The sequence below is a fragment of the Lithobates pipiens genome, unplaced genomic scaffold, assembly GCF_037356315.1.
Source record: "Lithobates pipiens isolate NorthernLeopardFrog02 unplaced genomic scaffold, aLitPip1_a1.2 Scaffold_28, whole genome shotgun sequence".
Taxonomy (NCBI): domain Eukaryota; kingdom Metazoa; phylum Chordata; class Amphibia; order Anura; family Ranidae; genus Lithobates; species Lithobates pipiens.
Window position 1 is genome coordinate 31,200,974 of NW_027507789.1, and position 15,280 is coordinate 31,216,253.

The 15,280-nt window shown below is 43.9% G+C and overlaps 1 protein-coding gene across 4 annotated transcripts in view; it reads left to right on the forward strand.

The window, feature by feature from the left end:
• The window catches only part of LOC143935275 (CMP-N-acetylneuraminate-beta-galactosamide-alpha-2,3-sialyltransferase 2-like), an 84,614-nt gene that overhangs the window by 48,481 nt on the left and 20,853 nt on the right, over nucleotides 1-15,280 (forward strand). For all 4 annotated transcript variants that reach the window (XM_077459019.1, XM_077459022.1, XM_077459020.1 and 1 more), the window contains exons 2-3: nucleotides 6,451-7,229; nucleotides 12,064-12,257. In XM_077459019.1, coding sequence (XP_077315145.1) covers nucleotides 6,939-7,229; nucleotides 12,064-12,257 — 485 coding nt within the window. In that variant the 5' untranslated portion in view covers nucleotides 6,451-6,938. The remainder of the gene's footprint in view (nucleotides 1-6,450; nucleotides 7,230-12,063; nucleotides 12,258-15,280) is intronic.

A 15,280-nucleotide genomic window follows, 5' to 3' on the forward strand; every position in this document is an offset into this window, starting at 1 on the left:
TTCCGCTGCAATGTTTACCCGTGGCTGGTGCATTTTTAACTTCCTGCTGCCTGGATATGTGCAGTAGAACCCCTATAGACTGATCTGTCTCCCAGAGCCATAGATGTCTAAGGGGTTTTATTGTGCATGCGACAAACGCTAAACCCAACATTTATTGAGAGCACTGCCAATTTCCTTTAAACTCCAGTGATCCCTTCACATACCCACAATAAGCTGGCATATAAAGTCTCCCATTACTAATAAGGTATTTGTGACTCTCTTCAATAGATCATTTGACATACAAATTACCGTATTTATCTACGTATAACACGCACCTTAAATTTAAGAGGGAAACGTACATTTTAAAATATGGGTCAGTGCTCAGCAGCCTCACCAGCTTCACCAGTGTCCATCAATGCAGCCTGATCTGTGCCCTTCAGTGCTCTGCAGCCTCTAATTATTGCAGCCTGTTTAGCGCCCATCTCCAGTCTCTAATGTTCCCATTATTACAGCCTATTTAGTGCCCATTTTCAGTCTCTAATGTTCCCATTATTACAGCCTATTTAGTGCCCATCTGCAGTCTCTAATGTTCCCATTATTACAGCCTATTTAGTGCCCATCTGCAGTCTCTAATGTGCCCATTATTGCAGTCTGTTTAGTGTCCATCTGCAGCCTCGAACATGCCCATCTGCACCCTCTAATGTGCCCATTATTGCAGCCTGTTTAGTGCCCATCTGCAGACTCTAATGTGCCCATTATTGCAGCCTGTTTAGTGCCCATCTGCAGCCTCTAGCATGCCCATCATCGCAGCCTGTTAGTACACATCTGCAGACTCGCCTTTGCCGATGATTGCAGCCGCACCTGTGCTGGATGACACAGATCCGCGATCTATTGTGTATAGGGCTCTCAGTCACTCACAGTCCCACCAGGCTCATACGATGGATGGAACAGTGGTCCAATGGCCTGGGGGACAGGACTGTGTGTGACTGAGCGCCAGATACACAGGAGATTGCGTCTGTGTGTAATCCATCGGCGCTTGTCCCCTCCTTCCACTCCAAGGAAGCAGGGATCAGCGTATAAGGCGTGTATAACACGTCTGATACGCCGATGAATACGGTAGTTATTAGTGACAGGGGAATTCCTGTGTTGGGAGCTGATTGCAGGTACCTGAGCAGATCAGTTATTAAACTCGAGATGTGCAAGGTAGTGTAGAGTCTTTGGGGTAAGCCAAAAGGGCGCCAATACCTGTTGCATGAACAGTAGTGGCAGGAAGGTAATAATGTGTTTCTACTATTCAGGAGCGGTAACATCGACATTTAACATAGGCCATAGGCAACAACATAGGCCAGTGTCATGCACCGTAGCCAGGGGCGGACTGACAACTCATGGGGCCCCCGGACAATAGGAGATTATGGGGCCACAAAGTATACACACACGCAGTATACAATCAAACAGTATACACATACATGTACACACAGTATACACAGACATGTTTCTACTGGCTGAGAAGGTACTGGAGAGGTGGGGCAGCTATAATCTCAGGATTTTTAGACCAAAAGGATGTCAGTAAGGGACATTTCAGAGACAGATGTAAAAGACAAACAAACACAGATTTTTACATACTGTCCCTGGTTTTACTGAGGCTGGCAACCCTGATGGGGCCCTCTAGTGGCCCAGGGCCCTCGGGCAGTGCCCGAGTGGCCAAATGGTCAGTCCGCCCCTGACCGTAGCCACACCCAGTAGAAAGCAAATCCAGAGACAAGGGCTTCTAATTTCTGTCAGCTTACTCCACCTCGCTACCTCCTGGCTTCTTCTGCGGCTTTCACAGGCATTGCAATCTTTGGCCTGGCAGCTCACACCACCATCTCCCATCTCCTCTAGCTGGCCACTGCTGCTGAGCAGGAGGACTGCATCTGGAGTTATAACTGACAGCTCTTTGCAGAGGCACTACTTACCCCTTTCTTACCACCATGCCTGAAACCTTCCCACCAATGCACCTTTACGCCAACCTCCTTGTGTGCTCACCCACTACAGCTTACACCCATCCCCCCCCCCCCCCCCGCCCACCCCGCATCACATCAGCATAACAACTTTTCACTCATGCTACTACTCCTGACTCTCATCTTCTCCCTCTGCTCTCACTTCCTGTCCCACATGCCCCCAGTTTCCACTTTCAACTGCAGCAACGTCTACCTCTGCACTCGCTGTTCCTGTTTTGACACTGCAAAGATGCACCCTTCCTTATTCACACACCTTTGCTACTATATTAAAAAAATATAAGACATCAGTTTAAAAGCTTATGAATTTAAAAAAAATGACATTTAAATATAAATAACTGTTGCAAAAACCTATAAAATATAAAGGACTGTTGCAACATTCTGAATATACAGTAGAGTACAACACTGACACTCAGTTTACAGAATGTTGCGCCATTTCTCTTTAGGCCAGTCAATGTGTTCTTTGGCAAATTGTAAGCTCTACAGCACATGTTGTTTTTTTCAACAATGGGAGTTTGCAGGTGCTTCACATAGGCGTCATCTAATTGTCACAGTAATCGCAGGTAACTTTACACCTTCTTTCATCCCCCTGGAGCTGATCATTGGCTGAGTATTCATTTGAATGGAAGTTTTTCATTTTCTTCCACGTCTTTCTGTTTTTTTGTTCCAATTTGAAAGCATTTGAGATCATATTAGCAGAGCAGTCTATCAGTTTCTGCACTTCTTTCTATGTTTTCCCCTTTCCACTGAACCTTTTAATCAAAGTACTTCTGCTGAACAATGTCTGGAACGACCCATTTTACTCATATTTTCAGAGAGAGATGCTATACCCAGCATGTACAACATCTGCTGCCTTTACCTTAACCACTTCCCTTCTGTGCTATAGCTGAAAGATGGCTGCAGAGCAGACTTAATTTGCCGGTAGGGTGTCCATGGACGTCCTCCCGTACTCGAGCGGCCTGTGTGCCCCCTGAAGGGTGCACAGGGCGTGCTCCGCGATCAGCGAGTCTTTGAGACTCGGCTGATCACAGATTGGAGTAAGGGGTTCGATCCTGACAGCCAATGACAGCTGATCATGTGATGTAAATGGAGACGGTAATTGGCTATTTTTTCTCCTTATGAAAAAAATTTGCCGATCACCAGTGGCTGTGTGAGGGACATCGGTCCAGATCATGGAGAGCCTCTGCAGAGGATTCTGTGCCCATAAGCATCACCTACCAATGCCCACCAGTGCCACCTACCAGTGCCCACAGTACCACCGATCAGTGCCCACAGTGCCACCTATAAATCACCAATCAGTGCGTCATCACCAGTGCTACCTATCAATACCACCTACCAGTGCCCATAAGTGACATCTATCAGTGCCCATCCGTGTTGCCTTATCTGTGCCTATCAGTGTTGCCTTATCTGTGCCCAGCGTGCTGCCCATCAGTGCAGCCTCATCAGCGAATATCAATGAAGGAGAAAAATTACCCGTTAGCAAAGATTTATAACAAACTATGAAACTTTTTTTTTTTATTATTTCTGTCTTTTTTTGTTTGTTTAGCAAAAAATAAAAACCCAAGTGGTGATTAAATACCACCAAAAGAAAGCTCCATTTGTGTGAAAAAAATGATAAAAATGTCATTTGAGTACAGTGTAGCATGACCGCGCAATTATCATTCAAAGTGCGACAATGCTGAAAGCTGAAAATTGGTCTGGGCAGGAGGGGGGTTTAAGTGCCCAGTAAGCAAGTGGTTAAACAATGGCCACCTGTGTGACACCTGTTATTTTTCACAGACTGAATGACCTCACTAATTGAACTCCACACTGTTATTATTTTAAACATGCCCCTTTCAATTATTGAATCCATTACACAGAATAAGCAGCATGTATGCCATGACTGTTGGGTCTGTTGGTTGTCTATTATTCTACTACCCCTACTCAGGGCCGTCTTTAAGGCAGGGCAAAAGGGGCAGCTGCCCTGGGTCCTGTCATTGTTGTGGGGCCCAAAGCAGCAGCCCTTATACTTGCCAACTATCCCAGTTTACATTCCCTTGTCCCTTGAAGTTTTCTGTGAAGTCCTGTGCTGCTACTAATGCTGCCCAGCTCTGTCCTATTGTTGTGTACAGATGACTCACCTGCAGACCTGTGTTTACATGTAAATACTGGCATTCATATGTAAATAGCAGTCACATGCATATGTAAATAGCTGAGGACAACTGCATTGATATGTAAATAAAGGCAGCATTCATAGGTATATCATGCCCCCTGCAGTGAGGAAATGTGCTGTAACCTATAGCAACCAGTGAGCAGTATTACTGTACAGCAATCTCTAGCAGCCAATCAACAAGCACAAATGTGCTGTAATCTCTAGCAACTAATCAGTGAGCCTTAAGGAGTGCTGTAACCTCTAGCAGCCAGTCAGTAAGCAGTAATGATATGCTGTAACCTCTGGCAACCAATCGCAATCGCTGCCTGATCTGATACAGTAAACAAATTTTAAGTCCAGCTGCTATTTATTGTATGTCTCCGAGAAGGTGGAGAGTGAAATTACATGGGGGGAGGGGGGCCCTAAGAAAAATTTTGCCCAGGGTCCAATCAATATTAAAGACGGCCCTGCCCCTACTAGTAAATTATTTGCGGTGTAGAAATATAATTTATACCAAAAACAGTGATTGATCTGGTTAGGGATGTTGGACTGCTATTATTTTGAACACAACTGTGTGTGTGTGTGTGTTAAAAGTTGGGGTCTCAGTTGCATAAAAGTGGGGATCTCAGCAGGCCTGTACTGGCCATCGGGACTACCGGGAGATTCCCGGTGGGCCGATTGGCTCAGTGGGCCGCTGGGCCGGTTGTTATCAGTTTCAGCTTATTAATTTTTTTTTTTCCACCGCCGGCGGCGGCCGCGAACGCGGCTCCGCCACAGCACCTGGGCCGGCCCGGCGCACAAGTACAACCCCCCGGTTGACGCTGCCACTCACTCCCCTTGTCCCAGCGCCGTGACGTCACGGCCGGAGGGCGGAGGCGGCCCGGGGATATGGGAGGAGTTCAAGCCTAGCTGCCTGGCCTGGGAGTGAAGGGAAAGCGCCGCCGAGGAGGAGCGAGGAACCATATCATTGCTCCACAGCTGCAGCCTGCAGGATTGTCTCCAGAGTAAACAGCAGCACAGACTGTGTCAGTGTCCACTGTCCAGGGACAAAGCAATCACATTATCAGACATCAAGTAAGCACTAAATAGTAAAATCAACTGCAGGCTGTTAATATTTTTGTCAGCGTGTTTTAACAGTATACCACAGACAGGCATGTGCTCGTCTCTCCGCACTTCCATTTACAATACTTGACCAAACCTGAACCATCTGTGTGTCTGAATGTAGCCTATATGATGGATTTCAAAGATTACTGTACATTTTAGCATTGCTCTACTAACAGAGAAAACCAGCTAAATAATTATGTGATATCTGTAATATGCAGCATGGCGGGGGGGGGGGGGGGGGGGAGGGGGGGGGGTAGGAGTAAATGTACTGCCACTGTCCACTGTAACTGATTAACCTCTTCCCGCCCGCCCTATAGCCGAATGACGGCTATAGAGCAGGCGCTTTCGTCTGGGAGGCCGTCCCTGGACGTCCTGGTATTTACTTCCGCAATGTGCGCCGCCGCTGGCGCGCATCGGGGAAGTTCTGTGTTTGCCGTGTCCCCCAGAGACACAGATCGCTGTAAACGGCCAATCACAGCGGCCATTTACAGCGCGATCGGCGTGTCCAATGTGAGATGATCTCATATGTAAACATATGAGATCATCTCTCAGCGCCTCTCTCCCTCCTCACACAGACAGCGTGTGAGGAGGGAGAGATGAACGGCTGCAGCGGCCGTAAGTGGGAAAATAAAAAAATTAATTTAAAAAAGTGCCATGCTCCCCCAGTGCCATCCACCCCAGTGCCATCCACCCCAGTGCCACCTGCCCCCAGTGCCACCTGTTAGTGCCACCTGCCCCCAGTGCCACCTGTTAGTGCCACCTGCCCCCAGTGACACCTGTTAGTGCCATTTGTCCCCAGTGCCACCTGTTGTCAGTGCCATTTGTCCCCGGTGCCATCTGTCATCAGTGCCACGTATAAGTGCCATCTGTCATCAGTGCCACATGTCATCAGTGCCACATAGTGCCATCTGTCATCAGTGCTACATAGTGCCATCTGTCATCAGTGCCACATATTAGTGCCATCTGTCATTAGTGCCACGTATCAGTTTTACTTACTTAGGAATGTTTTACTTATTTTTTTGCGCAATTGCGTATAGTTTATATACTGTTTTTGTGCGTGTTTGCAAAATGAAAGTGGGCCAGTCTGGATAAAGTCCAGGGCCAAATTTTTGTCCCAGTCCAGCCCTGGATCTCAGTTGCATACATTAGCATATACATATTGATGCTTCACGGTGCCACTGGGCATGTGCTCTGGGTTTTGTTCTAAGTCATTATTATAAATTTCTTTGTATCTTTTAGGTTATTCAAGGAAGAAAAACATTGACACGTGTAGAATGATCTAAAATCCTGCACTATTACATCTGGGAATCATGGTGCAAGACCAAGTGTAATCGCCTGGAGTTTTGGAAAGAAACATAAGACACTATTATTTCCTTCTGTTGTAAATCTAGCCTTCAGCCAGTTTCATACAATATTGCATGGAAGTACTGATTGTGGGATATCTGGAATTGTCTGTTGAGAGAATAACAAGATGGTGAATTATCGTTTGCACATTCCTCTGCATGTTCTCCTCAACCTCATGGGGTAAATATTTACCTCCAGCAGCATTTTAAAAAAAAAATTTGGAATCTGACCTAAATGATTCCATGAGAATCCTAGGTCTCGTCTTTGTGTCTAATGACAAAATGGGACATTATTTTGCAATGCAACATGCTGAATAAATCTGAGGGTAAAGAGAAGAACTGGTTTTATTTTCTGGATCTGGAAAACTGAGAACCTGTGATATAATGCACTGTTTCCGCTGTCACTTCCGATTAAGCCATCACAAAAGGACAGTATGGATCCCACCACTATTATGCGTTGTGGCCTTCGTGATCTACTTCAATTACTTCTGTCCAGACTACTCTAATCCAGTGGAGGTTGTAGAAGAGTTTGATAATCATGTGTGTATGTGTGGATTTTGTAAGCCAAGTAAGCTAAAGACGCCATGGTTTGCAAAACGATTCAATGCATCTGTACAACCTCTACTAGCAAGTAAGGATCAAGTGATCCCGGCTCACGTTCTAAAATGGTGGTTGGTGAGTAAAATAGAAAAGATCAAATTTATCGACCTGTGTGTTACTAGATGGTCATGTCGTGGAAACTAAAGTGTTGTAGCCCAACAAAGCGGCCTATAGAGATGTAAACACACATGCAAGATAATGGCACTGCAACCCAATATTGCAATCAGGGCTGGCAGGTGCTCTCTGTTTCCACTCGCCGTGCCTGACCTGCGGTCTCCACCCCGCAACACAAGAGTCCTTCAATGTAGATAAAGTCCGCAGCCAGGTGAGGCTGTATAAAATTTCTCTTTATTTCATCCAAGGAGTACACATGTTCCAAACAGAGTTAACAATAAAGTGTTGGCTACTACTCTACTCCTTGGACGAAATAAAGAGAAATTGTATTCAGCCTTATCTAGTTGTCGACTTAATCTACATGGAAGGCCTACAAAGATACGATCTCAAAATTGTTTGCAGTTTCTTTGTTTAGTAAAAGTGAACCTAAACTCAGAAAGTGAATATTTGCTATTTTATGGGGGGACATCGAGAAATGCAAATTTTGCCTAAACAGTAACCTAAAAATGTACCATTTGTCTGCAATTCAGTGAAATTGCTGTACCAGATCTGCAGCGTGAGGTCACTTTAGGTGTTGCTGCCTCTGACTGCTAGTATTATAGGATTTGCAGTGAGATATGGTGATAAGACTACACTGTTCTCCTTGCTGGAGTGAAAGTTTTATCTGAGGACCCGCAGCGCAAGGATCTCGCTGCTTCTGTTTTATATATTCTGTAGATGTGTGCTTTTGCTGCCTCCTCAACTGCTGCTTGATCGTTACCCCACCCATCATCAGGTCATCAAAGGGTAGATCTAACACGAGGGAGCAAAGCCTTCTGCTCAGTGGCGGCTGGTGGTATTTTCTGTGGTGGGGGGTGGCCAGTTGGTCAGTGTCACCTGGCTGCTGAAACACTTACCGAGGGCTTCCCTCTGGGTGACCAGCTTCTATATCTCCTCGTGTCTCCTCCAGTGGTGGGTCTCCACCAGGAGTCCAGCGTAGCTTCCCTCTGGGCGACAGACGGGTGGCCTGCTAGCTTCCCCTGCATCTCCTCTCCTCGCATCTGCTCCCTCCTTCTCCCAGTGGCCAGCGTAGCTTCTCCTTTCAGCCAATCGTGAAACGGGTATCAAGACCTGCTTGCTGATTGTCCGTTGTGTGAAAATAGTGAATATTCATTCACTAGTGTCACACAACTGGCTGGGCTCAGATCGCAGTGCTCTATGCTCTGAGTCCACCCTATTTTGAAGCCTATTAGAGCCTCTGGCTCTAATCACGTGCTTCAAAGAAACCCCCCCCCCCCCGCCATTGGAATCCATGGTCCGGCGTCTCTATATAGATATCAGGGGGCCAGATGCATAGATGGGGGGTGGCGCCCGTGCGCCCCCTGTGGATGGGCCACCACTGCTTCTGCTCTACCAAGATGGCCAAGTACACATAGGGACAAAGTGTGGAACAAAGGCTTAGTAAATCAGTAATGGGGATATAATGCACTGCAGGGGGTCTACAGGCAATACTGCAGGCTAGTCCTTTACCCTGTACTTCCATTTTTTAACACAGCTCTTCTTTATGTCCGTGAACAGGCCATTCCATCCATTATTTTTTAAAAGCTGAAATTACAAACACCTAACTTGTCTGCAAAGTAGCTTATAAAAGTGTCAGAAATGTTCCCTTAATGGACAATAACTTCCACATTTTCCATGATGTACCAAACAATATCACTGCACTAATCACACTGTTAGATAAATAATTACATAGGAAACTATACTCTTTTAAATAGTCATAAATCATAGTAACTATAAAATCAATATTTATTTTGATATATACAAAAGGTTTGCCACAGTCCTGCTCTAGGACGATATCCTCTTCGCACTCAACATTGAGTGCCAGTTTCTTGCACAGCTCAGCTCACCTTCTCCTTCATTTGAAACAATGGAAACTTTTCAGCCTGCGCACTTGGTCCTAGTTAGACCAACTCCAGGCTATACCTACAAATTATCTCAAAGCTTTATCGACTCCTATCCTATAATTATATATATATATATATATATATATATATATATATATATATATATATATATATATATATATAATTTATTTAGACACAGGGCTGCTCCTATACTGGGCCAGGGGCCCATCAATTCAAAAGGGAGCCCTGGCACCTGCCGAACAGGAGGGCCAACTGTACTGCCTTATTGCAGACTCTTATGGCTCACCCTGCAGCACTTCCGGCTTCTCCTCCTTTTTCTCCTTCCGATTTAGCTGCAGGGGTATTAAAATTTGCGTCCCCACCCCCTGCTGTCCAGGCCCCCCCCATGTACCACATGCCCCCCCCCCCCCTTCAGAGAGTGTTTGACAGGCATCTAGTCCATGGCATTTTTTTCGAAAATATAATTTGATATTTTTGGAGGGGGCGGTGTTAGTTAGGCTGTATGGGGCCCCCGTGATTTCTAATAGCAGTCCTGTATAGACAGATATGTGGTCAGTTTAGCTCAGTATTCATTTAGAGCCAGATGACTGGTCTGCTATATGGGCAGCGACCACATTTTTTTCACAGAATTTGGTAACCCTGGAAACCTCATAGAAGGTAATATTGAGATGGTACCTAGTTCCGAATAGGATCTTGAAATTTGTTTCAAGCTATCCCCCTGCATGCTTCCAGGGCTGCAAAGACTCTCGCACCCCTGCACATTTGGTGAACTTGTCCCGTTGCTAGTAAATTCTGGTCAGAATTTTTTGCGCTTCTTTCAACCTTGTTTGATAAACCTCTTCACCCAGACCCAGTAATTGCACTCCTCAATAAGAGCCCCCAAGAACTCACCAAAAAGCAGTTTAAACTCCTTCTTCAAATTACAGCTGCTGGCATGTAAACGCCAGCTTGGACCTGGAAATTGCCTTAGCTTGTGCCTTGTTGGAACAAAACCTAGAATCACCAAAGTTATGATTCATGATAAAATTGAAGCCATGTTGCAAGATAGGGTCCCTGCTTATATTGCTTTATGCCAGCTATATTTGTTTATCGTACATCACGGGACACAGAGCCATAGTAGTTACTATGTGGGTTATATAGGTCACCTTTAGTGGATGAACACTGGCACACCCCAAGACAGGAAGTTCACTCCTTATATAACCCCTCCCATTACTAGGAGTACCTCAGTTTTTTTGCCAGTGTCTTAGGTGTTGGCTATGAGTATAGATGTGCTATGCTGAGCTCCACTGGAGTAATCCTTTGCTGGGGCAAGCTATGCAGCCAGATCCATTCAAAGTGTCTTTTCAGGCCAAATTGAATGGTACCCGGGCCCCGTGGCTGAAGAAACAAGGTTTAGCCCGTAACGCTTCTCTCTTTTAAGAGCTGGACTCTGGGATCCAGTGCTTTGTTTTTTTTTCAGCCATAAAGCTTGCTGCTATACAGGTCCAAGGGAGTGGAACCCCCGATAAAAAGGTGCCCTGATCCTTGAAGGTTTTTTAACGGAGCCCGCCGTGAGGGGTAGAGATTGGGTTTGTTTGGTTTTACCAAATAATCCTGCAGCGGGATAAGGTAAGTGGAAATTCCTAAGGAATTTTAGATCACCATCAAGTTTTGACTCATCCCTATTGGAACCCTGCTATCCTAATTTTATTTATTTTTTTGCCACCCAGGATTATCTAGGCTCCATCTACTGACACCCTCAGGATCCCATTTCCCCCTCCTCTTTTTAAACCCGTCCCTGTGATTTGTGATATATTATGTTGTTGGTATACGTGGGAACCGGTGCTCCAATGCTCCTATATGTTTTTTCTCTTCTCTCATTAAACATTGAAACTCCATACTCTTCACTGTGTTTTGGATTTGTTCTGCTTATGCACCGCAGCCTTAGGGCCTCAAGTGGTTCTAAAGGCAGAATGTTTTTTAAAATAATGCATTCTATGCATTAAAGTAAAAAACTTTCTGCAGCAAGCATCCCCCCCCCCCTCACCTGAGCCCGATCTTGATCCAGCGTTGTGCACAAGAGCAGAGGCTCTCCCAACCCTCTACTCCTTCATTGGCTCCCTTCTCCCTACAGCCAGTGAGGAGGGAGCAGGGGAAGGGGCCAAGCCCCGCTCTGTGTGTCTTACGGACACTTGCGATCGATCATGCACCAGTGTTCCCAAAGCAGTTGACTTGCTATGGTGGCACTTGGTGGGAGGGAGGAGCAAGGAGCGCCAGTGGGGGACCCCAGAGGAAAGGGATCAGGGCTGCTGTGTGCAAAGCCATTACACAAAGCAGGTAAGTATAACATGTTTGTTATTTGTAAAAGGTTAAAACTCAAACCTTTACAATCAATTCCATTGCTATTGAAATTGCAGGTTTCTCAATAAAAACCTTTTAACAAAAAAAATTTGAAATTTCGACGAAAACCTGCTGGACAACCTGCCTGAAGAGCTGCAGTGTGGGTGTGTTGCCCACTAATATAGTGTTGCAATGCCATTAAAATTAATGCCACCACATTGCAAGCGGTAAAGCACTTAAATAGCCATAAATTACCATAACCTATTAGTGTGAATAGGCACTTACAGTATTAGCGAAATTGTGGTTAATCAAAAAGAATAAATGTTTTGCCAGCACTTATGAGAAACAGGATTTCTCAATTCATATTGCTGTTGTGCATAAATTGAGTTTTGAGGAATTAATTTGCAGAACTGAAACGGGTGTAACTTAGGAACTGGGCCACAGGAATATAGGGAGTGATTTACTAATAGAGTGTGTGTGCAATCCGAATTTAGCCTCCTCGTTAGCCTTTGTAATGTTGTCTGGGATCAGCCGCCTTTTTTTTAGTGTATATTATATTTTATGTCATGCAGAGTCTCCAAGGAAATAACAATGCAAGTGACATTCCTGGAATACTTGGTCAGATGTTCAAGGTTATACCCAATGGGAACCCATATGAAGAAGTGTATAACAGACCATGTCGAACCTGTGCTGTTGTGGGGAATTCCGGTAACCTTAAGGGATCACGCCATGGGAAAAAAATAGATTCCCATAAAATTATTATCAGGTAACAATGCCAAATTGTTATTGAACTTACCATATTTACGGTATCTGAAGTCTTGTTCCTTAGTAACCTACCATCCAAATTACTGATTCTTGGAAGGTGCAACTACGAATATGTGATCACTTCTTTAGTAATTTTAAGAAGATGTAAGAGGGTATTTTTCAGTTGCAAAAAACCATATGCATAGACCCAAATTACCTTATGTAAAAAACATGCAAATTTTATTTTTGTCAAAGTTTAAAAATGTACTATTTTTAAAAATAACAACATACTTTTCTTGCGGTCATGATGTATGTACAATGGTTTCTGCTCGACATGTTTCACCAGAAATATGGCTTCTTCAGGAGGCTCACGAATCACTGTACGGACTGTGTTACTATAATTAAATAGAAGACATTACATTATAAATGAAATTCAATACATTAAAATATTTAACCAAATACATTGCTTTTATTTAGGAAACACACCTATACTATTTGCATATGTATATATATATATATCATCTCTATCACATATGATTCTGTATATGTATGCATTGAGAGAAGTTCCATCACATGATCTATCAAAATATGTTGTTTTTGGTTACTTATTTTGTAAATATTATAGCTGTGTTTCCTAAATAATGTCTATGTATTTGGTTAAATATTTGAATGTACTGAATTGCATTTATAATGTAATGTCTTCACTCTGTACAGTGATTTATGAGTCTCCTAAAGAAGCCATATTTCTGTTGAAACATGTCGAGCGGAAACCATTGTACATACATCATGACCGCAAGAAAATAACGACATGTTGTTGTTTTTAAAAAAGTACATTTTTTAATTTTGATAAAAAATTTAATTTGTATGTTTTTTACATAAGATTATTTCTGTCTATGCATATGTTTTTTGCACCTAAAAAATCCCCTCTTGCATCTTCTTAAAATTATGATTTATTATTTAAATGTGGTGCATGTGTTCTCAAAACTCTAGATCACACTACAAATTATTCTTTTGTAATTTGTTTTCTGGTGGTTCTTCTCTCTGATTTATTGATAAAGTATGTATATATTGCTTTTATTAAAATATAGCTTTTATCTTTGTAGCACCCTTGGGTTACAGGTAAATTTAGTTGTGTTGGGTGGTAGCCAGCTTGGCTAATTTGTAGTGTTTAGTGGTCAAATGGCTTTTCTCCTAACCCTGTTTAGCTGTAGTTTCTCCCTTTTGTCAGTAGGTGGCACTGTTGTCTTTATTAGTGTCATTAGTGTTATGAGCTACAGTGCATTCATTCAGGTCATAAACATCCCGTTCTCAGCCAATCAGATTTGCCCCTATGAATGCTGGGAAAAGGTATCTATTTGGAGAGAGGTAGGTGATTGGGGTTTTTCTCACGCAGACTGCGGTCTGGTTGGATGTGTGTGAAACAGTTCCTGGCTGCCAGGCCTGAAGCCTGAGGCCTATCCAGGTGTTGTTCTTGCTGCTAGGCCTATCCAAGTGTTTGAGATTATGCTGAGAAAAGCCTGCTAAACATCCGGAAACAATTTAAAGAGGGATGGTGACTCTTGCATGGACCAGGGACCCATGAAGAGCCTGGGAAAGTGTCAAGACGGAATCATCCATAGAATTCCTACACCTTCCTTGTGTTAAGTTTAGTTACCATAGTAGACAACCTATCCTTCAAAGTACAGATGTGCTGGCTCCGTTTAAAGGCTCTTTTGCTGTACTGCTGTCTACCTTAGCTCATCATTTTTGTCTAAGGAGTCTTCCAATCTGCCTGTCTGCTGATCGCAACTATTTTTGACTAATGGTGTCCTGAGCCCTATCCCTTCTCTCCCACATTTTTCCTGTTTGTGAGAAATAAACTTCTCCTTGTTTAAGCTTAAAAGTGACTGGTGCCCAATTTCTATCTTGTACATCACCCTCTAAGCCTAGTAATCTGCACCCTGAGGAAGTATGTCAGCCCTCCCTGCCTCTGGGAGTCACCACCAGGCTCCCGGAAATTTGGGTTAGGCACTACATCTTTAAATGTGAACTCCAGATAAATACACAGTTGATATATACACTCACCGACCACTTTATTAGGTACACCTGTTCAATTGGTAACACAAATTGCTAATCAGCCAATCACATGGCAGTAACTCAATGCGTTTAGGCATCTAGATGTAGTGAAGACTTGCTGAAATTCAAACCAGCATCAGAATGGGGAAGAAAGGGGATTTAAGTAACTTTGAACATGGCATGGTTGTTGGTGCCAGATGGGCTGGTCTGAGTATTTCAAGAACTACAGATCTACTAGGATTGCGCTGTCACATATATGATAAGAGGCCTTTCCAATTGATATGTAAAAGGCAAAAAAATCCACCAAAATTAAAATGTAAATGAAAATAAATGAAATATATGTCCAGAAAGCCAGCAAAAGTCCTTAAAGTGAGGAAAAAGAAGTGTCCTTCAATTTTCAACAGGTGCAACACCCAATGCTCCCCAAAGAATAGACAGGGCAAATATAGCCTCTTACCGGATATGTAGACCTTTCAAGGACTGTATGTGCATCAGTCAGTAACTGACTTTGGGTATAAGCCGCCTTTACTGTTCAGCCTGCATAATGGATGCCAATGATGCACATCACCACATATAAATGTTTTTTGGGGAACCTCTATCATTGCTCCATAGCCGAGCCTTACCCTCCTGGTGACACACTTAGCTTGACCGACTCTCTGATGACAAGTGTCTAAGACGTCCATGAGCTCTTCTAGTTTCCCAAGCCTCATTCTCCACTTGGCAGCAAAGTGAAGAACGAGACTTGGGACACCAGAAGAGCCGTGAATGCCTTAGACACTTCCGCCAGAGAGTCAGACAAGCTGGGTGTACAACCACTTTAAGTGACACCCACACACAGGGGCAGCCTGCCCATTAAGGGCACACGGGCATCGCCCCCTCTCTCCAGCCACCCCCTCTATGACTAATAGATAGATTCATGCATTGCATTACAACCACTATTACAGCTATTTTTTCCTACTCACCTATGGATTCATATTGCCATAAATTTTA